The sequence below is a fragment of the Plecotus auritus genome (assembly GCF_963455305.1).
Source record: "Plecotus auritus genome assembly, chromosome: 6".
Classification (NCBI taxonomy): domain Eukaryota; kingdom Metazoa; phylum Chordata; class Mammalia; order Chiroptera; family Vespertilionidae; genus Plecotus; species Plecotus auritus.
Genome location: NC_137773.1, coordinates 174325118 through 174351145, shown reverse-complemented (window position 1 = coordinate 174351145; position 26028 = coordinate 174325118). Strand labels below are relative to the sequence as shown.

Below are 26028 nucleotides of genomic sequence, written 5' to 3'. Positions count from 1 at the left end.
AACACTGCCTTTATAATTATTCAAAGTGTGTATACATTTTCAGAAACAAGGGCAGCCCCAAATGGCCACCATAAGGGGAATCTCCATGTGTGAAGCAGGGTCTGAGGGACATAAGACCTGCAGGGGAATTAGACCGGGTTATTAATCCACACACTGCCACGAGCTGAAGTAATTCCACAAGGTGGACTCTGCTCATATATTCTATTAATGAAGGTTCAAAGTGATTACTTGTTCACAGTAATGGACCACAGGCCCTTTCCCTGAGCACTAGCCCCTGGGCCCCAATGGGTCCCCTGCAGGGCTGGGGCTGGGGAAGTGCTGCAGGGGTGGGGCTGGGAGAGTGCTGCAGGGGTGGGGCTGGGGGTGCTGCAGGGGTGGGGCTGGGGGAGTGCTGCAGGGGTGGGGCTGGGGGAGTGCTGCAGGGGTGGGGGGTGGGAGGGTGCTGCAGGGGTGGGGGTGGGGGTGCTGCAGGGGTGGGGCTGGGGGAGTGCTGCAGGGGTGGTGCTGGGGGAGTGCTGCAGGGGTGGGGCTGGGGGAGTGCTGCAGGGGTGGGGGTGGGAGGGTGCTGCAGGGGTGGGGCTGGGGGAGTGCTGCAGGGGTGGGGGTGGGAGGGTGCTGCAGGGGTGGGGGTGGGAGGGTGCTGCAGGGGTGGGGGTGGGGGGTGCTGCAGGGGTGGGGCTGGGGGAGTGCTGCAGGGGTGGGGGTGGGGGTGCTGCAGGGGTGGGGCTGGGGGAGTGCTGCAGGGGTGGGGGTGGGGGGTGCTGCAGGGGTGGGGCTGGGGGAGTGCTGCAGGGGTGGGGGTGGGGGTGCTGCAGGGGTGGGGGGTGGGGGCATGGCAGCCCGCCTCCTGCTCCACCCACCTCAGCAGTGAGAATTACCTGGATTCCACAGGGAACATTCCAGTCCCAGCAGCACTGCCTATAAAGGACATGAAGCCCTCTGTCTATTGCTCATCTGCTAATGTCCCCAAATGTCACCGAGGTAATTACTTGGGTGACATTTATGTGACGCTGCTGGACAGTGTGCAGTTAATATAAAGTCCGCCTGGGACAACCACTGTATTTCCACCTGCATCACACTGTGGCCCGAGACCATGTCCCCAGGAGAGCAGCCACCTCCCCAGGCAGCCCTGCCCTCAGCCTCCCCACCGCGGGCTCTGCACCCCAACATTCAACACAGAGGACAAGGACGGGGAGTAACGGAGCCTGTCTCTTTGCCTATATTTCCATCTGGAACATTTAGAGCTGCTTCTAAATATGATCCCCGAGATGTAGTAGCAGTGCGATGGTCTTCTTCTATTGAACCAGATTCCCTTTAACCCCGGGAGTCTGGATTCGCAAAACAGGCCGTGAAAACGTTCGCCTCCGTAAATTCATGTTTGTTCTCAGCAAGCAGTTGAGCGGCAAAGCCGGATTTTCTTCTAATGTGAATGTAATAAAAATACTACATTTTCATAATCACAGCAATTATAGATTTCCCCCCACAAACTCACATGCAAATTGGAGCTTCGCCTTCCGACTCAGAGCCGTGCCCAGCGGGTTGGTGGCCAGGCACTGGTAAATGCCCGCGTCCTGGTCCCAGCGCGGGCTGCTGATCGCCAGGTTGCCTCCGTCCAACCTGTGGTGCGAACTCATGGAAAAATCCAGGTCTGTGCCATTTCGCCTCCACCTTCAAGGGGAAAAAATCACATTATGCTAATCATACAGAGTCGGCCACTATTTGTCACACACAACCTTAGGAATGCCAGGCATCAATTAGAAAACGCAGCATGGCGCCACGTGGAGACAGTCCTACCAGTTCCACCAAAGATAACTGTGCCCACGAGCTCAGCAAAATCAATAAGTAGGATATTTGAAAGATCTACTCTTGCCCGGCCAGCGTGGCTCAATGGTTGAGCATCGACCTATATGAACCAGGAGGTCACGGTTTGATTCCAGCCAGGGCACATGCCCGGGTTGCGGGCTTGATCCCCAATAGGGGAAGCGCAGGAGGCAGCTAGTCAGTGATTCTCACTCATCATTGATGTTTCTATCTCTCCCTCTCCCTTCTTCTCTGAAATGAATACAAACATTTTTTAAACAAAGATCTACGCTTTATGAATTACAACCATTCACCTACATGAGTACAAAGAGGCAACAGAGCCCTCAACATGAGAAAGAAAACCATCTGTCAAGAACGCGGACCATCTTACTCCTCGAGCAACTTTTCGAGCAGCGTGACCATCCTGCTCACCCACAGCTGACACCGCGAAATGAAACGTCAGGATGATTTAGGGAGAGACATGCGGACGAATGTGTTACAAACGGCCCAGGAAAGATGGCCGAGATCTCACAGTGCCGGGCGGAGGCTGATAACAACCCAACAGCAGCCTCGCGGCCACGGAACAGGACTGTCCCTGCTGGTCTCTTCCTGGGAAATTAATCACGCTGGGACCAGCTCCAGGGGCTTGGAAATGCCAAGCCGGCCTGATATTGGTACAGCACTGACGTGGCTCGGGAAGTTTTCGCTTTAGACAGCAAAGTCTGCCGGCTTCGTTATTAGTGAGCAACCCTCTAGTCCAGTGGTCGGCAAACTGCGGCTCTGTTGACTAATGAGTTTGCCGACCACTGACCTAGACTCTCCATTCCAATAATGACAGGCTGTTGTTCCTTGTGATTAAGCCCCTATCCCAGTGGTTGGCAAACTCATTAGTCAACAGAGAGGCAAACTGCGGCTCACGAGCCGCATGTGGCTCGCGAGCCACAGTTTGCCGACCGCTGCTCTAGTCCAGTGGTCGGCAAACTCATTAGTCAACAGAGCCAAATATCCACAGGACAACGATTGAAATTTCTTTGGAGAGCCAAATTTTTTTAAACTTAAACTTCTTCTAACGCCACTTCTTCAAAATAGACTCGCCCAGGCCGTGGTATTTTGTGGAAGAGCCACACTGAAGGGGCCAAAGAGCTGCATGTGGCTCGCGAGCCGCGGTTTGCCGACCACGGCTCTAGTCCATGAATTAGGTGGGAGGAAGGCCTCGCCATGCTTTATTTTTAAGAACCGTAAGATGCTCTGGAAATGCCCTTCGGTCATTTGAAGAGGAGCGAATGCCCAGTGATTATCTCTAACTTCCCCACTTCGCACCCCCTAAGTTTCGTCAACATACCCAGGCATGTAGAAGCGTGGGTATTGCCCAGTTAAGCAGATGCATTACAAGGACACAGGTGTGCGTATTCATATAAGAATCATTTAGGAGCCTGGCCGTGGTGGCTGAGTGATTGAGCATCAACCTATAAACCAGAGGGTCGGGGTTCAATCCTGGTCAGGGCACATGCTGGGGTTGTGGCCTTGATCCCCAGTAGGGGGCGTGCAGGAGGCAGCCCATCAATGATTCTCTCTCATCGCTGATGTTTCTATCTCTCCTTCTCCCTTCCTCTGTGAAATCAATAAAAATATATTTAAAAACCATTTAGGAAAACAGACATTTAAAGATGCTGAGTTTAGACCAGCCGTGGGCAAACTACGGCCCGTGGGCCGGATCTGGCCCGTTCGGCTGTTCTATCCGGCCCTCGGAGCTGAAAGAGCGGAGGGTTCTCTTGTTCTCCCCTCCGCTCCTTTACTTTGAATTTATATTAGTTCACACAAACACTCCATCCATGCTTTTGTTCCGGCCCTCCGGTCCAGTTTAAGAACCCATTGTGGCCCTCGAGTCAAAAAGTTTGCCCACCCCTGGTTTAGACAATCAGTCATTTAGAAAAACGAGTGGATAGCCTTTTTCATGGAATAGAGCCAGTTTCCAAGGATTCCTCCGGTCATGCTAAGATCAGACTAAACATGCACTGAGGGGTGGGGGCGGGGGGGAGGGGGGCGTGGGGGAGGAGTGGTGAACTGTAAGAAAGGAATGACATTTTACAAAATTCTTCCAAACAGCACTGACCTTTTCAGGGGCATCCTAAAACACCCCTTGGAGAGAGACGGCCAACGTCTACCGCAGTGGAAGAAATACGGACACGGGTCACTCACCCTCCACCCGGGAAAGTTCAGAGTGATTGACCCAACATCAACTCCATCCGAGCTTTGGGACCAACTGGTCACTTTTAACTTATTGACCCAATTCTGTGCACCTCCACTTCTTTTCAATAAAGAGAATTTGAAAGACAACCGTCAAAAATGCTACATTTCACTCTGCTGAACTTCCTGCCAAATGTGTGTTCTTTTTCCTGTCCTCAACGTTAGGAGAAGCAAGTGGTGAAAAGTGTCCTTTACGGGCGTGTCTCCTGCCCCCACGGCCTCCCCTCCACGGGGGTCGCACAGCCTCACAGCGGCTCCCGGACACGTCTCGGGCCTCGAGCTCCCTTTCCTTTCAGAGCGAAGCAGACACGGCCTGGGCTGGCCAGGTCGCCTTCATTTGGAAATCAATCACTGGAATAAGTGCTGTCATCCTTACATGCTCCTAATTAAGCTCTGTAATTGTTTCTCCGCACAAATGCAAAGCGCTCGGCTTTGCTGCAGCCAGTGAGTCTCTCGCAGTGGCCCCATAATCATTCCCATCACTCGGAGCAATGATTATTACCCTGGGCACATAGACCAGGCCCGCGCCTGGCGTGGGCACCGTCCTAATTAATACGTCTGAACCGATGGAGAGAGAGGTGTATGAATGGATCCGCGTGGTGGTCGTGCACACGTTCCGGATAAGACTGCACACCCGGGAGAATGTTGCTACGAAGCTGGTGAGGAGATGTGCTTTAGATGATCACTTTAAGCATCTAATTAATATCATACCAATCCCAGGAAACATAATGGACTCAAATTAAAATCTTCACCTTTTGCTGGAAACATTCTTCACTGTTGAGACGTTAAGCCCTGAGTCAAGAATAGGATGGTTGGGGCCACGTCTGTCTGCTTTCTTCCATAATGCAAGTGCGTGCGTGTGTGTGTTTATAAGTGGGTGGGTGCGCATGTGTGCACATATGTGCGTGTGCGTGTGCGTGGGGGGGTGGGGGCATGTGTATGTGTGCATGTATGTTTCAGAAGTGGGCCTTGCTTTAGAACAGGGTTGGGGAACGTCTGGCCTCCAGGCCGTGTAAGACCCGAGAAATCACTGGGTCTGGCCCTGCTAAGGCATGAGGGGTGAGTTCATTGAATGTTTGACCAAATGATCAATTTAAAAATGTTTGGCAAACTTTTAAGTGGATAATTGTGTGTGGCCCACAAATGATGTTATACGTATCCAAATGGCCCTTGGCAGAGAAAGGTTCCCCACCCCTGCTTTAGTATACGGGGTGGAGTGCTCCTTCAAACTGCCTGTTCCTGGGCTCATCCCTGCACCTCTGAAGAGAACCCCACAAGCTGGGTGGTGAGCAGCCTCGCGGGGTGGGGTCCACGTGCCCTACTAGTACGTTTGACAGCACTGCCTTGTGGGGAGAACCTTCGGTCTAGTGCATCGTTGGACAAGTCATCCAATTTCCGCAGAAGTCATCTCCATCACATCTAAAATTTGCACAGCAACTTCCCTCCTGTTTCATGGGGGTCGTGGGTGGGGGTGACTGAGAAGGAGAGAAGCTGAGGGAGCACTGGTGTGGTTTACTCCAAATCGGGGCCCCGCCCAGAATCAGGAGTGCCTCTGTGACCAGGTGGGGCAGGCGGAGCTGGAGAGAGGAGCCCCCTGCGGTGAGCAGGCCTGGAGCAGGTGGGGCACACGTCCTCGATGACCTTCAAAGACCTGTCTCTGAGGAGAGTGGATGTGGCCCATGTAGAAACCTCTTATGTGTCACCTCACTTTTCCAAGTAAAATGCGTCCTCTGAGCCAGAACTAAGCTTGCTGCTCTCAGGGATCTTAGACTTTCTAGGGATAAGCCATCCCACCCACGTGCCATCTTTGGGACCCCGTGCTCCTTCCCTTTGCAAAGCTCCCTGGCTAGACTTTGTTAAAAAATAGAAGGATCTTTCTGTCCCAACTTGCCTGACACATCTATATCTTCTTGCTTTCCTGGGATCTCACTTGTAATGGTGCTTTTACTCTATCTGAAGTGACACTAGATAAGTTGCCATATATATATTATTTTTTACAGAGAGGAAGGGAGAGGGATAGATAGTTAGAAACATCGATGAGAGAGAAACATCGATCAGCTGCCTCTTGCACAACCCCCACTGGGGATGTGCCTGCAACCAAGTACATGCCCTTGACCAAAATCAAACCTGGGACCCTTTAGTCCGCAGGCCGATGCTCTATCCACTGAGCCAAACTGGTTAGGGCTAGATAAGTTGCTTTTATACTAGTTCCAAAGTTCTGCTTTAAATATCTCTTGTTTTCCCCATGAGATTTAATTTGCTAAAGGGAATTTACCAAAGAAATAAAATGAAATATCCCCACATCTCAAAATCAACTGGATAAGGAAACCGGTGCCAGGAGAGAGGAATGATACTTCCAAGATCACGCAAGGTCACACACAGGATGACAGAGCGGGTACTAGCGTCTCCACCCTTCTTCACTCCAAGTCAACACCTCTTTCCTATGGCTTCCTTCCCACTATATCCATGTGACCTCAGATCCTGTGAGGACCTGAACCCCAAAGATTTTCCCCATCTCACACACACAACCTAAGGCGAAGGTGGTTATAGTGAGTTTGTTGCTATAAAATTTAAGTTAGAAAGGGTCATATTGAAACAACCTCACATGTTGTTGCTAATGGGCACTATCTGAGACAACCTCTGCCCTCTGCTTTATTACCAAGGAATTTGGGTCTGAGCCTGACATTTCAGCACTCCCAACCCGTTCTGTCCTCCCTCCTTTCAAAGCCTCTAGCCTACTAGTGGTTTATGCTATAATAGTAGAGATGGGCTAACCAGGTTATGGGATTGGAATTAAATTGCCTGCCTTTTAGCCTCCTACGTTACAAATATCTTAGAAACAAAAGCCAATCCTGGGATTTGTAGTCCCTTCATTCTGTGTATTTCTTTATAGATAAAACTAATTGGTGAATTATCTTGAGAACCATTGTTTTATAGTCTTTCTGCCTGTTGTAAACCAATAGATATCTTATATAAGTACCTGATTGATTGATTGATTGATAGACTGCTTCTTGTACTTAGACGCATCTTATAGGGACTCATATATTCTTTTCCTTCTTTAACAAACTCTACCAACTCTTATGAGCAATCAAATTAGCTCTCAGAAATAAAATTACAACTTTAAGTACTAGGTGAATTGAAAAAAATGTGTTAGTCAGATATTTATAAATTTAACCACATGTTAAATTAAATAAGACAGCTCATTATTTAAAAAAATCAACCAACAATACAAAATCCATTTGTTAAGTGAGTGATTTTTCACCTACAGCTGGCCTCATTGGTGTGGGGGTATAAGGACAGGCAGCCTGGGGCAGTGTATGAGAATTACATGATGAGACATCACCTTTCAGCTCTTTTGTTGTTGAAAAAAAAATGCAGAAATTAGCTCTAAAATAAAAGTGACAGTTGTCTTTCTCTAGCTTTGTGCAGTGGAGTCATTTAGGTAATTAATCTACATAATTTTAAGATCAAAGTAGTTATACATATAAATATGGCATTTTTGATGCAACATCAAAAGTAGGCAAAACCAGTTTATTTTGCCTAATGGGCTGAAATTGTTACTTTCTGTGTGTGTTTATTCAACTTCCCCAATAAAAATTATAATTTTTGAAAAATGCTTTTCAAACCCAATGTTACGAGAGTCATACTAATATTTATTCTGCCTTTTCCTATATTCACTCTGCATATGCAATTCTCACCAACCAAATATCATTATTATTTACACAAGCATACTATATCCGTGCATATACTTTAAAATTTGCGCATTCCATCCACAATGAGGATCAAATTCTGCCTTCCCTGAAACCTTATCAGAACAAAGTCATTCCTGACCCCTCTTCCCCATTGTCCACAGGTTACATGTGGGAAACAACAGCTATTTCTCATCTTTGCCCAGAATAAAAGCGCCGTGCTGCCTCCGAACGAGCAGAGCTGTCTTTTAGACATTTTCTAAAATCAATGCTTTTGGGTTGATGGGGCCCAGCCGTGGGGCCACGGGAATTTATCAGCTACAATGAAGTTTCCATCTTGATGAACTGCTTTTAGGGGAACCTTTACCGTCTTCATCACCATTGTGTGTCGGGCAAGGGAGGCATAGCCTCGCCCTGGGGGGGGAGTACAGAATGGGCCAGCACTGTGGTCTTTCCGAGTCAGGAGACATCTCTTCCTCTCCTTCCTGTCTGTTCCTTTAATCCTCCTTTTACTTTCTGTCCTTCTATGTTTCCTCCCTCCCTCCTTCTTTTCCTTCCTCCCTTCCTTTTCTTCCTCCCTCCCTTCTCTTTCTTTCCCCCTTTTTTTTCTTTCCATTCTAACTTCAACATGACACTGCGTGGCAAAATGTCAAGAATAAGTCTTCTAAGCAAATCTGATCAATACACACAGTCCGAGGAGTGGCTGCCTGGAGAGTGGGAAACTTAGGGAACTAAAGTATCATCATGGAGCAGTGGGCACACAGTGGGACACGGAGCCCCTCACGGCAAATGGGGGTGCTCTGAGCACTTTTTATGGGTATGTTTTACCGCAGAGACAGAGAGGAAACGAGCGAGGTGCCAAGAGGCAGGACCCTACCTGTAATGGGGTGGAGGGTAGCCGGTCGCAGCACAGCTCAGGGTGACTTCCGACTGTGACGAAGCCAAAGGGAAAATGACGTCCTGCGGCTCCTGCGTGAAGACGGGGCGGCTGAAAGGACCGTCGCCCCCATCACCTGGAGAAAGAAAGGAGTCACGCCAGGTGAGAAACCACAGGCTCTCAGCGAGGCCTCAGGCCCGGGGGATGTCAGGTCAACACACACCTAGTCAAGGGCACGTACTTTGAGACAATCTCAGACACGCAGAAAGCATGGGGAGAAGAGTGCAAACGAATGTTTTGAGCCATGTAGAGTAATTTTGCAAATGGATGTCCCTCCTCCCAAATAAATCAGCTTACATGTCCTGCAAGGGTAGTCTTGTGCGTAACCACAACAAAGCCACCCAAATCAGCAAGTTAATGCCGATCCAGATCCAGCACCAGCATCTAGTCTTCAAGTGCCATGTCACCATTTTCCCAAATGAAATCCTTCAAGCCAGTGGATGCCGAGCATCACCCGTTTCATCTCAATGAACGTGGGAAAAACAGGGCGTGCCAAGGGTAGACCAGTACCCGTCCCGGAGGAAAATCAGCTCAAGGAATCCTAGGGAATTTCTCTAAGTTGTTTCGTGCTATAGACACAAAAAGGTGTTGTGTTTGTTTTTTTAAAGAAAAATAAAGAAGAAAAAATAGCATAATATCAACGTAAAAAACAAACAATAGAATGAGTTAAATTAGGAGACTGCAAATGTAAGGAGACAAACTACAACCGCATCTTTAAAGAACTAATAAGTCAATTAGAATAGGCAAGAAACAAAACAGACAACTACTGAAAGTCCAATTACTGACATAAGAGGGTAATTTGAAATAATTAGAATGAATGCGGTTGAAAAGCACAGATGATAAAGCAAATTGAAGGACAGGCAATGAATGAAAAAGACATACGATGACCCCGCATGACGCTCCTTGGTGTCACTGAGCCGGAAGGGTCCCTGCGAGTGGATGGAACACACCCTCCAGGGCCCTCAGAGAGGCACCTGCTGGCTGACTGATGGCCCTCAAGCTAAGAAACACTCTTGGAGGCCAGACTGAAACAGCAAGTCATCTAGAAGACGGAAGCCCAGCCAGTGGCTCAGTGGTTGAGCATCGACCTATGAACCAGGAGGTCACAGTTTGAGTCCAGGTCAGGGCTCATGCCTGGGGTGTGGGCTTGATCCCCAGTGTGGGGTGTGCAGGGGGCAGCTGATCAATAATTCTCTCTCATCATTGATGTTTCTATCTCTCCCTCTCCCTCTCCCTCTCCTCTCTGAAATCAATAAATATATATTTAAAAAAATAAGAGACTGAGGAAATGAGATGAATGGCCGATTTACTAACATCCTGACCAGGAGACAGTGAAGAGGGGTCCATGGTACTCTGAGTGAAAGGGTCACGTGACTGTTACCTCCCACCCAGATGCCTTTTAAATGGAATGACAGTCAACATTCATCCCAAAGAAAAGGAAACTCTCACGGGATGTGACCTAAATGTCTGTTCTGGGAGAAATGACCTAACACTGAAATCCATCAGCGAAGCTCTCAGGCCTCAAGAATGAAGGAGAAATAGGATGCACATAGACTACATCTAGAGAGAAAATAAACACATGTTAGTTTTAGTTGTGGAACAGGGTACAAATGCTGTGAACTCGGAAAACATGAAAACATCAATATAAATACAAAAATGAGGAGCGGGTATGGGAATATAGTGAGAAATGTGAGTGCCAATATTACCTTTCGCAGTCATAGGTAATTACATACATTTACATTTACATATACATGTAAAGTACATATACATGAAAAGCATAAGCTTTTTATATATATACTAGAGGCCTGATGCACAAAATTCATGCAAAAGTAGGCCTTCCTTTTCTCAGCTGCCGGCACTGGCTTCCCTCCGGCACCCAGGACCCAGGCTTCCCTTCAGCCTGGCTTCGTCTGGAAGGTCATCCGGAAGGACGTCCAGTCTAATTAGCATATTATGCTTTTATTATTATAGACTAGTGGCCTGGTGCACGAAATTTGTGCATGGGGTTGTGGGGGAGGGCGGTGTTCCTCAGTTCGGCCTGCACCCTCTCCAATCTGGGACCCCTCGAAGGATGTCCTACTGCTGGTATACAGGGATTGGGCCTAAACTGTCAGTCGGACATCCCTCTCACAATCCGGGACTGCTGGCTCCAGCCGCTCACCTGCCTGCCTGCCTGCCTGATTGCCCCTAACCACTCTGCCTGCTGGCCTGCTTGCCCCCAACTGACTCCCGCCACTGGCCTGCTTGCCCCCAAATGCCCCCTGCCAGCCTGATCACCCCCAACTATCCCCCTGCTGGCCTGCTTGCCCCCAACTGCCCCCCTGCTGGCCTGCTCACTCCAAACTGCCCCCCCAGCTGTCCTGATCACCTCCAACTGACCCCCACTGATGGCCTGCTCATCCCCACTGGTCCCCCTGCTGGTCTGCTTACCCCAATGACCCCTGCCATCCCATCCTGGCCTGATCACACCCCAGCCCCTGATCACCCAAGGTCCCAGCCCCTCCTTTTTTTCTTTTTCTTTTTTTTTTTCAGCGCCTCCTTGAGTGGAGGCCAGGGCCAGCTGGAAGCAAGTATCTAGGATTTATTTATCTTCTACAATTGAAACTTTGTAGCCTTGAGCGGAGGCCAGGGCCTGCCAGGGCAGGCGGGAAGCTTGGCCTCCTCCATTGCCTGGGTAACCCAAGCCTACTGCTTACCCCAGCTCCATGGCTGGCCGCCATCTTGGTTGGGTTGATTTGCATACTTTCTCCTGATTGGCTAGTGGGTGTGGCTTGGTGTAGCAGAGTGATGGTTAATTTGCATGTTTCTCTTTTATTAGTGTAGATGTAATTTTTAAAGCATAAGCACTCTGACCTATTAGTGTTACTTAGTGAATTCTTTATAAAAACTAAGGGGAATCTTTTAGAAAAAAAATTTTTGGTCTTAAATCATTTATTCAAAGTTCAAAATTCTCTTTATTTTTACTTATTTCAACTTAAAATTCAATTGCAATATTAAAAGTAGCATCTATGGTATGATCCCATTTTAATGAAAATATTCTTCTCTGTCTATTCATTAATCTGTCTACATGTTAATCTACCTTCTCTATATTTATATGCACAGAAAGATGGCTGCAATATTTCCTAATTTTAATAATTTTTATGATGAAAAATCATTATATTTGGGTAATTAATTTTTTTTTGCATAGCTTTCCATAGTTTGAATGAAAAGTTAACACACATTGTCCTAGCCTATATAATAAAAGCCTAATGTGCTAAGTGTCCAGTCATCCAGTCCTCCGTTCAACCAATCAAAGCTTAATATGCTAATGATATGCTAAGGCCGCTCAACCACTCTCTATGATGTGCATGACCACCAGGGGGCAGATGCATTGACTGGTAGGTTAGCTTGCTGCTGGGGTCCAGCTGATCGGGACTGAGTGAGATGGGCTGGACACACCCTGGAGCCTCCTCACATCGTCCCTCCCTGGCTGGCCAACCTCCTGTGTCCTTCCCCAGCCCCGATCATGCACTGGTGGGGTCCCTCAGCCTGGCCTGCGCCCTCTCGCAATTCAGGACCTCTCGGGGGATGTCAGAGAACAGGTTTTGGCCAGATCCCGCAGGCCAGGCCGAGGTACCCTACTGGTGCATGAATTCATGCACCATGCCTCTACTGTTAAATAAAACAACTGATTTTTTTTTTAATCATGGAAAGAAATTAGAAGCAAATATATTGATATGGTAATCTAATTTTTGTCAACCTGAATGGCTTGTCTGTTCTTTTTTGCACATTTGCTACAGCTTTAAAATTTCCAATTATGCTCGTCCCCCCCAGAAAAGAAATCCTGGATGAAGTCGGGTGGATTAAGTACAGAGCTCAGTGCCCTGAACACGACAGGCACTCCACAGATGTTCATTCATTTCCTTTCCTTCCCGCCCAGCACAGGAAGTGCTTGCAGACTTCGTGTTCTCTAAGTCGGGAGTGGAACCGGACTGAGTGATGTCTTATATTTGGAAGGTGATTTGTGGTTTTCAAAGGACATTACAAGCACCAATTAAGAGATGAAATCCCTGCGGTCCCCTTGGTGAGACACACATTTCCAATCTCATTTAATTGATGAATTTAAGGCTAATAGAATCGGGCATTCTCTAATTCACTGGCTCACTTGGGAAGACTCAATAGCTTGGTGGTGGTGAGATATGACCTGTTGGTATCTTATTTGTTTCTGGATATTTTTAAAATATACTTTTATTGATTCCAGAGAGGAAGGGAGAGGGATAGGAGATAGAAACATCAATGATGAGAGAGAATCATTGATTGGCTGCCTCCTGCAGGTCCCCTACTGGGGATCAAGCCCACAACCTGGGCATATGCCCTGACCAGGAATTGAACTGTGACCTTCTGGTTCATAGGTCAAAGCTCATCCACTGAACCATGCCAGCCAGGCAATTCCTGGATATTTGTGGTTATCAACACCTTAAAGCAGTGGTTCTCAACCTTCCTAATGCTGCAACCCTTTAATACAGTTCCTCATGTTGTGGTGACCCCCAACCATAAAATTATGTTCGTTGCTACTTCATAACTGTAATTTTGCTACTGTTATGAGTCGTAATGTAAATATGTGTGTTTTCCGATGGTCTTAGGCTCTACAGCAGCGGTTCTCAACCTGTGGGTCGTGAGAACCCCTAGCAGGGTCGCCTAAGACCATCGGAAAACACAGATATTTACATTACCATTCATAACAGTAGCAAAGTGACAGTTATGAAGTAGCAACGAACATAATTTTATGGTTGGGGGTCACCACAACATGAGGAACTGTATTAAAGGGTCGCGGCATTAGGAAGGTTGAGAACCACGGCCTTAAAGCTTGATTCATTGCAGTGAAAAGTCTAGCTTGTCGGTTCATTGTTGGGTCTCTTGTGGTGAACTGTTAGATGATTCTCGGGCTGGAATGAAGCTAGTAAAGCATCGCAGAATTGCCTGGCTTCGTCTACCCTGTCAGAAAGCACGGGGAACATCGGTTTTCTGGACCAGCAAGCTGTGAGCTGTGTAGCTGACCCGGACTCCAACTGAGGGAGGGTCAGTGTTTGCTCCAGGTTGTACTGTGGGTGGTGTCCCCGCCGGTCCTCGGTCCTCAGCCAGGTTTGGGTCCAGGGATGCTCCCCCTGCAGCGCCCCCCAGAGCCCGGCCTCTCCCGCTGGCCGTGTCTCCTAGGGCTGGCCTCTGCTCTGTTTCCGGACCACCTGCTATAGCTGTCCAAGCCCCAGGCTGAGGTCAAGGATGTATGCCCTGCAGTTAGGTTCTAGCGAGGTAATCAATCTCCTTTCTCTCTCCAATTTCCCTTTGTATTTCCAGCAAGTTACAAAAAAAAAAAAAAAAAAAAAAAAAAATCCTCAGGGCGATACCATCTAATTTCCAGGGAAGGGAAAGTAGTTTCAGGGAGGCCCAGTGTGTCACTCCAGAATGAGAGGCAGACCGGTGTCTGACGTTTTCTGATGAGGGGGTATTTGTGAAAAACAAAGTAAATAGATTTAAAGCTGTTCCTTTATTATTTTTTTAAATATGTTTTCATTGATTTCACAGGGAAAGGGAGAGGGATAGGGAGATAGAAACATCAAAAATGAAAGAGAGCCTTAACCGGTTTGGCTCAGTGGATAGAGCGTCGGCCTGCGGACTGAAGGGTCCCAGGTTCGATTCCGGTCAAGGGCATGTACCTTGGTTGCGGGCACATCCCCAGTAGGGGGTGTGCAAGAGGCAGCTGATCGATGTTTCTCTCTCATCGATGTTTCTAACTCTCTATGCCTCTCCCTTCTTCTCTGTAAAAAATCAATAAAATATATTTTAAAAATAAAAATAATTTAAAAAATGAAAGAGAATTCATTGATTGATTGCCTCCTGCACACCCCACACTGGGGAGGAGCCTGCAAGGCAGGCATGTGCCCTGACTGGAAATCAGACCGTGGCCTCCTGGTTCATAGGTCTACTCTCAACCACTGCGCCATGCTGGCGGGGCAAGCTCTCTTTTTTCATAAAAATATTTTTATTGATTTCAGAGAGGAAGGGAGAGGGAGAGAGTGATAGAAACATCCATGATGCGAGAGAATCATGGATCAGCTGCCTCCTGCACGCCCTCCCCTGGGCTCTCTTAATTGAGCCCATAACCCAGGCATGTGCCCTGACAGGGAATTGAATTGTGATCGCCTGGTTCCTAGGTCCATGCTCAGCCACTGAGACACACTGGCCAGGACACGCTCTGTATCACCACGTGACCTTCCCTCCGTAAGCACACGTTTCTCTCCTTTGCCCTGTGGTGTGTGTGTGTGCCCGCATTGGTGTATGTGTGTGGGTGTGCTGGACTTGCATCAGGAAGTGTTGTAAATGCTGCTTTTTTTTTTTTTTAATTTTAGGAGCCTTTCAGTTTTCATGAACTGTAATTGACTGGGAGATGAAACGTCCACCCCGCATAACCTCTCACCGAGAGGGGCTTGAACAGTTCAAGCAGCGGCCCCCCAGCCAATCACCAAGGCTGATTAGCAAGGCCCCAGGGCTGTGCTGGGGACAGCGGGCGCCTCTATCCCTCTCGCAGCCAGAAAATGGATGAGGTTGGAGAGACAATGGTCCAATTAACTGGGAGCTGCCTCAGCATCCTTAATGACCAGCCAGGGATGAATCGGAGAGCCGGACCTGGCCCTTCCCGCGGCTGATGGATGTTGCTGCCGTCCGTATCCATGGTCAATGGCTCTGACGTGACTCATAGCCAATTAAGCTTCTAACCCAAAACCGCCGGTGGGGAGATTCTCCAAGGCAGATGGGGGCGGTGAAGTGGGGGGTCTGAATAACCTCTTGTCTCCCAGACAATGCTTTTGTGTCTTTTGAGCTATAGAGAATCTGGCAGATGAAACAATGGGGAAAGTCGAGTAATGAAGCTAATGATCTCAGCATGCGACCTGATCTCATCAGTGTCCCACGGATTCTTCTCCCTGGGCCCTCGGTCCTCGACAGTCTTATGGGAATGGCGCTGCCTGGGCTGCCAGAAAGGTTCGTGGATGTTCTTTATTTTGGGCTATTTTTGTTTCCCTCTGAATCCCCGAGACCTGCGATAGTGCCTGTGATAATCCCTCGATTCATATTTAAGGAACACATAAATAAATGACAATACAGGTCAGATTCTAATATTATAATTAATGAATTTCCTGTAAAAACCCATCACCGGCCCAGCCAGTATGGCTCCGTGGTTGAGCACTGACCCATGAACCAGGAGGTCATGGTTCGATTCCCCGTCAGGGCACAGGCCCAGGTTGTGGGCGCTATTCCCAGTGTGGGGTGTGCAGGAGACAGCCAATCCATGAGTCTCTCTCATGATTGATGTTTCTATCTCTCTCCCTTCCTCTCTGAAATCAATAAAAATATACTAAAAACAAAAAGCAAAAAAAAAAAAAAAAAATCACCACCAAACTCTTCATTGAGTATAAAGAGTTTAACCTATTTCATGTCCCAGGCCTAAGGGCTTTGCATGAGTCATGTGAGTTTATCCTCAGCACAGCCCTTTTTCTGATCATCAGCAAATATCTTTGAGTGATTCTAGGTTCCAGTCACTGTTAGAGACAGGGATACAGCATGGCACAGACCAGATAAAACCCATCCTCCTCCTGGGCCTGAAAAGAAGAAAGTGGCATCTCCCTTCCCTCTCCCCGCTTTGGAGCAGAGCAGCCCAGCTGTGTGTCTGAGGTTCCAGGGAAACCCAGGTCCAGGCGCAGAGCCTCCTCTCTCCTGTGAGCGCACCGTGGCTGCCCAGCCGGCCTTAGGGGTTGCCCACACCACCTTCCAGGGAGCATTTCAGCCTGATCCCTAAAGCAACAAGAAGATGCTTGCTTCCCGGGTGCTGTTCAGCCCCAGCAAGCGCCAGCTGCTGTGATGCAATGGCCGCCTCTGCGACTCATTCTTTCTGATGGAGGCGCCAAGGTTAAAGGAGAGATTTCCATAACCACAAGCAAATGAACTGGCAATTTTGCATCAACGATAATGAGATGGGGCCATGAGAACCTAACCTTTCATGCGCCTTGTTGCTTGATGATGATGAGCACACTTCTGGCTGGAAAAAGGAATGCGCTGCCTCATGCAAAACCACCTTCTCCAGGGGCTGACATAACGGGTAGGTCCCTGGGTAGAACATAGGGTGTTGCAGGGATGTGTCCCCAACAACGTGGAGGTAGGATTGCTCTAGAGGTGAGAAGAGTGAGATCCAATATAATGAATCGAACCAACCACCTGTGGAGTAGCCAGGGTGTCTAGAAAAATGTGCCCAGACAGGTCTGGAAATACCAGGGTGCTTCGGGGGGTGACCCAAGGAGGTGGAACGGGGGTGGGTCCCACCGAAGGTCCATGTCACCACGAGTGACTCACATGTCTAACTGCGCAGAGGTGTCTGCAGAGACGCGGCGAAGGGGAGTAGGTGGCGTAAGAATGGGGCAGTGTTTTTATGGGGCTCCTCAGGGAGTTAGGTCCCAGCAGGACCACTACCCCAATAACCCTCATGCTTATTGTGCGTTTAAGGGGTGTGAATAGTCTAAATGCTATTTAGTAAAGAATTAAACTGGCCCAAGGAAGTGTCTGCCCATTAGGGGGTAACCTCTGAGTCCTGGAGTGTCCTGTCTGGTGAGAATGTTTGTTGATCTGGGGCCTTGGCCAGCCGGATCCCCTCTGCCAACTGGGATTCCTGGTTTTGCAGGGGGCGGGGTGTAGTGGGGTAGGCCACAGGTGCAGTAACCAAGTCCCCATGACCGAGCCCCAATAAAGGTTGGCGGTGGGGCCTCCCCTTGGGACAGGACGCCTGGAGACTGCCCGTGGGACTCCCTGGACACCACCCTGGGTGCCTCTTCTCCGTGTCCTTTCACTGAATAAACCATGGATGTGAGAATAATGAGGACTCCGCGAGTCCTTCCAGGGAATGACCAAGCCCGAGGGGCTCGGGGGCCTCCTAAACTTGCAGTTATATCGGAAGGGAGGGTGGTCTTGGAGACTCCCCGATGTTGCAGCGCCTGACACAGGTTGTCTAGCACTCCCAACAAGCCCAGGCCCTCTAGGGGGCATACTCATCGCGTCTTTCAGGTGGAAGATGAGGCACCAGGGACTTGTTCTACATCACGTCGCTCAGAGGTAGCAAAGTCAGGGTTTGGTCCCAAATAGTGCGACTGTCAAGGCCATACATCGATCCCTTTGCCATCCTCCCCACCAGCATAGAGATCGCTAAGATTGCAAGGGACGGGGACACTCTACGGCAGCCGTGGGCAAACTACAGCCCGCGGGCCGGATCCGGCTGTTCTATCCGGTTCTGTTGCTCTCCCCTCCGCTCCTTTACTTTGAATTTATATTAGTTCACACAAACACTCCATCCATGCTTTTGTTCTGGCCCTCCGGTCCAGTTTAAGAACCCATTGTGGCCCTAGAGTCAAAAAGTTTGCTCACCCTTGCTCTACGGCCTGACCGTACCTCTAATAAACATCTCTCAAAACTGCAGGACCCACGCTGGCCCACCAGCTTCCTGATCCATTATCCAAGTGCAGTGAGGACAGCGGGCTCAGGAGCTGGCTGCCTCTGAAAAGGGTGTTCGAGTCCCCAGGGGAAGGCCATGCCATGTCAGCCAGGGACACGGGGTGGAGGGATGCAGGCAGGAGCCTTCACTGTGGAACAGTCGGGGGATGGAGGGGGCTGGGGGAGATTTAGGGTACACTAGTTTGAATAATTGCAGCTGCCTTGGGGGTGAGGCTGTTGCTACCTGTCTGGTACCTGTGCTGGGCGGATGAGGGCAGGGGATATAGGCCCAGAGGTGTGGGGCCTATGAGGAGGGCACAGGGGGAGTGGGCCCTGGACTGGTTGGTTTGCCTGTGAAAGACACGCAGCGAGTCCTCTCCTGACCCTGGGAATTGGCTGCCCCGGAGGGTCAGTCTCTCCAAGGTCAGCCAGGTCCCGGATGGCAAAGCATCAGAAATACAGAGCATAAGAAGGTGGGATCGATGCAGGAACCCACTCGGTCAGGTAGCAGGACACGGGGAGTGGGGCACATGTTTCCCGTGGGTCACTTCACCCCCAATGAGGTGACAGCGGATGGTGAAAACAAAGGACTTGTTATGCCTCAAGCACAGATGTGCATGTGCTATAAACAGATGCTCAGATGGACAGGGTGTTAACCCTTCCTGGGCAGGAGCCAAGCGGGCTCCTCTCGGGGGAGATGATGAGGAAACGCAGGCTGAGAAAGACAGCATCCTGGATCATGCATGTGAGGAACCTGGTCACTGCTAAGAAAAGCAATCACTAAAATAAAAACAATATCTGGAAAACAGCCATCTCGATGATGACATAGTCAATTCGTGAGCACAAACTAATACGAGGTGCCCCAGAACCCGTGTGCACACTGGAACAGCTGGTAGCTCACTGCTGCTTCTTTCTTTCCAGCCAGACTGAGCTTTGAACAAAGGAAATTCGTCCTCAAATGCCACTGGAAGTGTGAGAACGGAGTTGACATACAAACACTGCCTTTATCATTATTCCAAGTGTGTGTACATTTTTTTGGGGGGGCACCCTGTCTATTTTTCTAATTGATACAAAAATGTCACATACATTTGCTTCGCAAGGGTTCCTCCGTAAAGACCTGGCCCATTTAGTGCCGAGACAGCCCAGACCCTCACTCCACAGAGAGGCAGATGCTGAGTGTGGCGCCCACCTGCCCGGATGCTGCCTGGGCACCCCCACTTCTGTGAGAGGTGTCCCTCCTTTCCGAAGTCAGCAGCAAACTCAGCAGATGCCTCAGGAGGTGCAGATTCCCACCTTCCAACAGTCTTGGGGGAGCGGGGGGTGCTCGCCCGGGCCGGCTGGTCTTAAATGGCCTCCGCGGTGTTTCTGGGTTCACTGCTCCGTCCTCTGGGTCACACCTTCTGCTGAGCCGAGGGAAGGAGGCCGGCGATGGGCACGCCCTGGCTGGAGCCCAGGTCGGCAGAAGGAAGCCTGGAGGAGGTTAGCACGGAGCTTCTGCAGGAGGACACGTGTTTTTGAGGCATTCCCCTTTGTTTTAATTTTTATTTTTTAATTGAAAAAGGACATGAGAAACTTCCTGGGGCGATGGGAATGTTTATGTCTTGTTACGAGTGGTGGCGTCCTGGTGAGTACATTCATTGAAACTCATTGAACGGAACGCTCACAATCACTGTGTTTTACTGGATGTTAATTCTGCGTTGACTTTTTGACGTGAGTGCCGTGGGAAGGCCGAATGATGCTGTCGGCCTGGGGATGAATGGAGCACTGACCGAAAGTGTATCTAACACATGAAACCCACTGGACTATCACGTTGAACCATGGCGTTCTTGAGAAGATATGGGGGCCCAGAGAGGAAATGGACTTTACAAATATGATCCGGAAGAAGAGAAATACCCATCAAGATCACACATTGACAGCTTCCTGCGTGAGCTTTGCAGATTTCCTATAGCGTGCAATGGCTCGCCCCACCCCGCGAAGAAGGCACCGCGGTGACTCCACTTTTACCTTGCTGAGCAAGGTGAGTGTGGACAGGGTAAGGGACAGCAAATGGTAGAGCTGAGCCTGGAAGCTCTATTTCTGACATCAAAGCCTGTATTTTTATGGAAGTGCAGTTGACATACAACGTGTATGAGTGTTAGGCGTAAACACAGTGGCCGACACCTACCCACCTTGGGATGTGACCCCGGTGACAAGCCAAGCGCCCGTCTGTCACCGAGCAGAGTCACTGCAATGTTATTGCCTCAGTTGCCTAGGCCGTGCGTGACACCCTGTGACATTTATGTTATGACTGGAAGTGTGTATCTCCTCATCTCCTTCGCCTTTTCGGTGTCCCCTCAGCCTCCGCGGCAAACCACCCATCTGTTCTCCGCACCGATGCGTCTGTTTCTGTTTTGTTGATTATTTTGCTCTTTAGATTCCACATGTAAGTGAAAACACACATTATTTGTCTCTCTCTGTCTAACTTACTTCACTAAGCATAATGCCCTCACGCATGTTGTCACAACTGGCAGGCTTTCCTTCTTTTTCGTGGCTGAGGAATATTCCATGGTGCAACTGTGCCACTTCTTCTTCATCTGCTAGTCTCTTAATGGGCAATTGGGTTCCTTTCATACCTCGGCTCTTGTAAGTAATGCCAGGATTAACGCAGACGCGCATGCATAGTTTTAAATACACATTTTTGTTTTCTTTAGACAGATGCCTGCAAATGGAGTGGCTGGGTTGTAGGGTAGTTCTGTTTGTAAGTTTCTGAGGAGCCTCCATACTGTTTTATTGTGACCTGGGGTCGGGGGTTACTTGATGGCAGAGGTGGTGGCCTCTTTCCTGTTCTGTTGGTTTGGCAGGTGTTATTACTTAGTCACAGAGTTCTTTCCCAGTGAGTTCAGCGGTCCCTCAACGGCTCCCCCTGCAGCGGGTACCCAGAGCAGGTTGGAGTCAGCGCCGAGGAGACGATGTACCATCAGCTCAGGCTGAGCTCATCTGAGTGCCCTGCTCTAAAGTCTACGACTGGTGGGCGGATGAGTCCGTCTATTCATTCGTTAAAGGACAATTTATTGAGTGGGAGCGGGATAGACAGGTGAGTGAGGCGGGTATTTTCCCAGATGCAGACTAGCCCTGACCTTGTAGGGCTTAGAGGTCAGCTACATCAAATCTGTATATTGATGCAAAGCAAGGTATACTGTGCTGACTGCGAAGAAGGACGTCCAGAAATGTGCATGCATGCGTGCTTGTGTGTGTGTGTGTGTGTGTGTGTGTGTGTATGTGTACTGGCAGGCAGGAAGCCCACTGCTTTCTCGGAGGTAACTGGATGTTCCCTTTTTCTACGTTTACTTGGAGACTCCTAACGGTATTTGTGACCATTATTTATCTGGCTCATTGACAAGATTAATTTTTGATATTACAGAGCATTTTTAAAAGTTCAATTGATTTATTTATATTTTTTAACCGAAGTCCAGTCCTCAGAGGCCATAGGACAACCAAATGTACAATGAAGTGGCTCATTCTGTACATCCAGTCGTCTTTTACGATTTTTCTAATGTTATTAAAATGTAAACTTTAAAAATTGTTATTACTCTATCAACTTCTGTCAATTCCGAAGGGATTCAATTCTTGCCAATTCCATAAGCAGGCATATAAATCTGTGACTGTTCAAAGTTTTCTATGTAAAGTCCCGTTCTTGCTGGGGGATGGAGTATAGAAAACAGTGCCTCCTCTGAAGTCTGTCAGCCCCTTGGGGAGCAGGGGGGATGCCCAGGTGAGGAGATGGGAACAGGGCCCTTGGTTGTGAGAGGACAGACGAGCCCCTGAGACCAGGAAGGCGGGTCCTTCCCTCCCCGAGGTACGGCTGCTGCTCTCACCTGGGGCTGTTGGGTCATCATTAAGGATTTTGCATGTGTGAGTGTGTGTGTGAGTGTGTGTGTGTGTGCGTGTGTGTAGGTTGATTGTGGATAAATGGCACTTAGACAGGGAGATGAACCAGAGGCCCTAAATGGCCAGTGTCCCCTGGCCTCACAGATTAAGCAAGCAACCCTGAGCAGGACAAAAATAAGTAACACCAAGGATGACAAAACACACACCCAGTTGTACAATCAAAATACTGGTCCTTGTGAAACAAAGCGGCCACTGAAGAAAAAGTAGGATCGTGACTCAGCGCCTGGCATACCTCCTCTGACCAACCCGCATCTTTTTCACTTTAAATTTTCACGTGGTATTTTTCCTACATTTAAAATTACCAACTGGCTGATCATCAATATTAAGCTGCATCATCTTTCTGAATAAATGGGTGGCATTGTCGTTTCATAGAGGAATGTACCACCTTCTCTGGTCAGACTCCCAGTTCCTTGGCTTGCTCTCCGCTGACTGTGACAGCCCCACCGTCCTGCGTCTAGGATGCTCGTTCCGTGAGAAGGACCCTCTTCCTCTGAGGACTGCACATGTCAGTATGACGCTAGCAGCGTGGCATGGGCCTTTCAAAGTCAATGCCTGTGCGTGTAGAATATCCCATCTCCGCCTTTTTAAAAATCACAGCTTTGGCTCACCCATGAAAGAAGAAAAGGGAGCATGCCTGTGAAAATCACGCTAACAATTTCAGGAAGTCACACAACAGTGCGACGAAAATAAAAGGATTGCTTCAGACCGCATTGGACCTAGTGGCTCCCGTGGCCCTGCTGTTCAGCCGCGCCTTGGACAGCAACGCCAGGCCTTCAGTTCTCCAGGTCCTGATTTGGAAAGGAAGACGTGACACTGTCCAGGCACCGCCATTCCACAGGCAAGAACAAGTTTTCACAGATGCGCGGTCCACATTCCAGTCAGATTCCACGCGTAGAGCTGGGACTGAAGTACCATTGGGTGCCACACGCATTCGGGCATAGCTCATCAATTTCCTGTTCTCTTATCCATAGGAGATGTGGGGCAGAGGCTATAAATACATGCACAGCTCATCTAGGAGCTACATTTTTTTTTTGAGGTTAAGAACAAAGAAAACCAGGCAAAATGGCAACAGGAGACAAATGAGCGCTTGCTGTGATTGAAACTAAAACCCCCCACTCAGTGTACCTTTCATCCTCCCATTTTCTTTTTATTTTAATATATTTTATTGATTTTTTTACAGAGAGGAAGGGAGAGGGCTAGAGAGATAGAAACATCGATGAGAAAGAAACATCAATCAGCTGCCTCCTGCATACCCCCTACTGGGGATGTGCCTGCAACCAAGGAACATGCCCTTGACCGGAATCGAACCTGGGGCCCTTCAGTCCGCAGGCTGATGCTCTATCCACTGAGCCATACCGGTTTGGGCTATGCTCCCATTTTCAATTAGTAAAAACTCCACAAGACTTGCTCAGAATGAACTACTGAGTAAAGGCCCATGGTGACCTCGGAAAACGCTACCGCCCCCCTCCACGAGGTCCTCCTCCAGCTCTCTGGGAACAAACACAGTGCCAAGTCCTTGAACTCCAGGACCTCCTGGAAAACGGGGAAGGGAGATGCTCATTGCCTCACCCCCACCCTGATCTTGGCCCATACAGCTCCTGATCGCTCCTGTGTGGGCATGCCAGGCGGGCTTCATTTGTCTCCCTAGGATAAGACAATGAGTAGATTCTTCTACCATTTCTGAACAAAAGTCTTAGAAGAGTAGCTGGAAATAGGAGATATTAATATAACAGGTGAATATAAACTTGTCTTGAAATCATTCCATATATAACGAGTGCCTTGAAAGTATAAAGCTTTGAAATGCAAGGCGAAGATCTTCTGGGGTGGTTTCTATGGTGACAGGAGTGATGCTGGTGGGGTGATTGGGGTGATGGCTGATGGTGGGCAGAGAGGGTATTTGCTATGGAGTGTGTGGAAAGAGCAGAGATGTGTGGACTAGATGAACATTGAATAGTCCAGTGAGTAGTCTTATAAATGTTATTACTGTTTGGATTCTTTGTAAAGAGTTACTCCAAATTAGCAGAATAACATGCTCTCAAATATCCATTTTCCACACCCGTGAATAGCCTGGATGCTTATGCCATGAGGACTTCACATGACACCAACGAATTACAAGGACAGAGGGCCAGTCCCCTGGTGGACACACCTAGCTAGAAAGATGTCACCTCGCAGACCAAAACTGCACACACGTGACACCTGAGACACAGATGGGCACGCATGTTTAGGCGTATACAGAACATGTGTCCCGGTAAGATGCAGCCCAGAAGTGTAGATGTCTGTATGATCAGAATGCTTTAAAAATACATCAACAAAAATAAACTATATATTTCTCTTTTTTTTAAATTTTTTGGTTGATTTTAGAGAAAGAAGAAGAGAGAGGGAGAGAGAGATAGAAACATCAGTGATGAGAGAGACTCATTGATCAGCTGCCTCCTGCACACCCCCTACTGGGGATTGAACCCACAACCTGGGCATGTGCCCTGACCAGGAATCGAACCATGACCTCCTGAGCCACATTGGCCATGCAAAACTCTATATTTCTTGTTGTAGAAACATTTGTTTTTCAATTTTCTTTGTAAAACAAGAAGACATCTCTAAAGAGCAATGATTTGGAACGAATGAAGCAGCTTGCATGACTTGAGGCTGCGCGTGTAACCACGTGTTTGAGAGGTCAGCTCCGCCTCACCTGACCTCTGTCTAGAGAGCAGCTCCCAGCTCTCTGCCTTCGTGGTGTGGGTGGGTGAGTGTGTAGGGGGAGGAGTCTGACTCCGTGTGGCTCTCTGGAGAACATCGGGTCACCTTCAGCGATCTTATCAAAGAAGACAGCACCGCTCCCGCGAGCTGTGAAAATGGAAGGGAATTAGAGAGGATAAAAGGCTCTGGGATGCCAGCATCCAAGGGGAAAAGGTCAGAGAGTGGGCGGGCCGGTGGCCGGTGGCCGGTGGCTGGTGTGAAGCTCCTGTGTTGATTCACAAGGAGCTGCAAATGGCTATGACCTGTGAGCAGTTGTAATAAAGCAAAGTAGGAAACAAAGGCAAGGACATTGTGGAAATGTGGAGGCGTCAACAGGACAATTCTACCACTGGGACGAGAATAATCAACCCGACATGATTATAATAACAGGCTTTGGGGTGGTTGTGTCTGATTGACAAAACATTCAGCAAATAGCAGGGAATTTAACCCTCACCAGGGAGGTAGGTGTTGTCATCCGTACCTCACGGAGATGGAGACCAAGGTGACAACGGTATAAATTTGGGCAAGTTCACAGAACGAGAGGCTACAGGGCTACTGCTGTCTCCTGCGCCTCTAAAGCCATCACTAGGAGCCTGGTCGGCGTGGCTCAGTGGTTGAGCGTCGGCCTGTGAACCAGGAGGTCACGGTTTGATTCTTGGTCAGGGCACATGCCTGGGTTTCGGGCTCAATCGCCAGTGTGGGGTGTACAGGAGGCAGCCAATCAATGATTCTCATCATTGATGTTTCTCTCTCTCTCTCTCTCTTCCTCTCTGCAATCAATAAAAATACGTTTAAAAAAAGAAAATAAATGCTATTAAGAAATAAATAAAACCATCACTAGGACATCGTGGGACCTCCATAAACATTTGCTGAAGGCGTAGGCTGGCCCTTCAGCCTGCTTTTCCAATTCCAAGTCTGATGTTCTTACTGGCTCTCTCAAAAGCGACAGTTCACCCCCTGAAATCACTCCAGGGTGCTTCCCAGCTCTGTGGCTGCTCCTTCCTTCTCACCGTGACCTGCTCCGTAGTCTCCCCCAGCCACTCTCTTCGCCTCACCGGCCTGACAGGTGTCTCTCCTCCCATCCATGCCACTGTCCTTCTTCGTACTGTAGCGGGAGGACTCCCCCTTCACCATGGCCCCAGCACAGCCTCATCCTCTCTGTTCCTCAGTGTCCACTTTTGTTCT

General features: G+C 48.9%; 1 protein-coding gene across 2 annotated transcripts in view; it reads right to left on the bottom strand.

Annotated features, from left to right (window-relative positions):
• The window catches only part of CNTN6 (contactin 6), a 173892-nt gene that overhangs the window by 95867 nt on the left and 51997 nt on the right, over nucleotides 1–26028 (bottom strand). For both annotated transcript variants that reach the window (XM_080673339.1, XM_080673341.1), the window contains exons 3-4: nucleotides 8614–8749; nucleotides 1493–1668 (exon numbers count right to left, since the gene is read on the bottom strand). In XM_080673339.1, the coding sequence (XP_080529465.1) occupies nucleotides 1493–1668; nucleotides 8614–8749 (312 nt within the window). The remainder of the gene's footprint in view (nucleotides 1–1492; nucleotides 1669–8613; nucleotides 8750–26028) is intronic.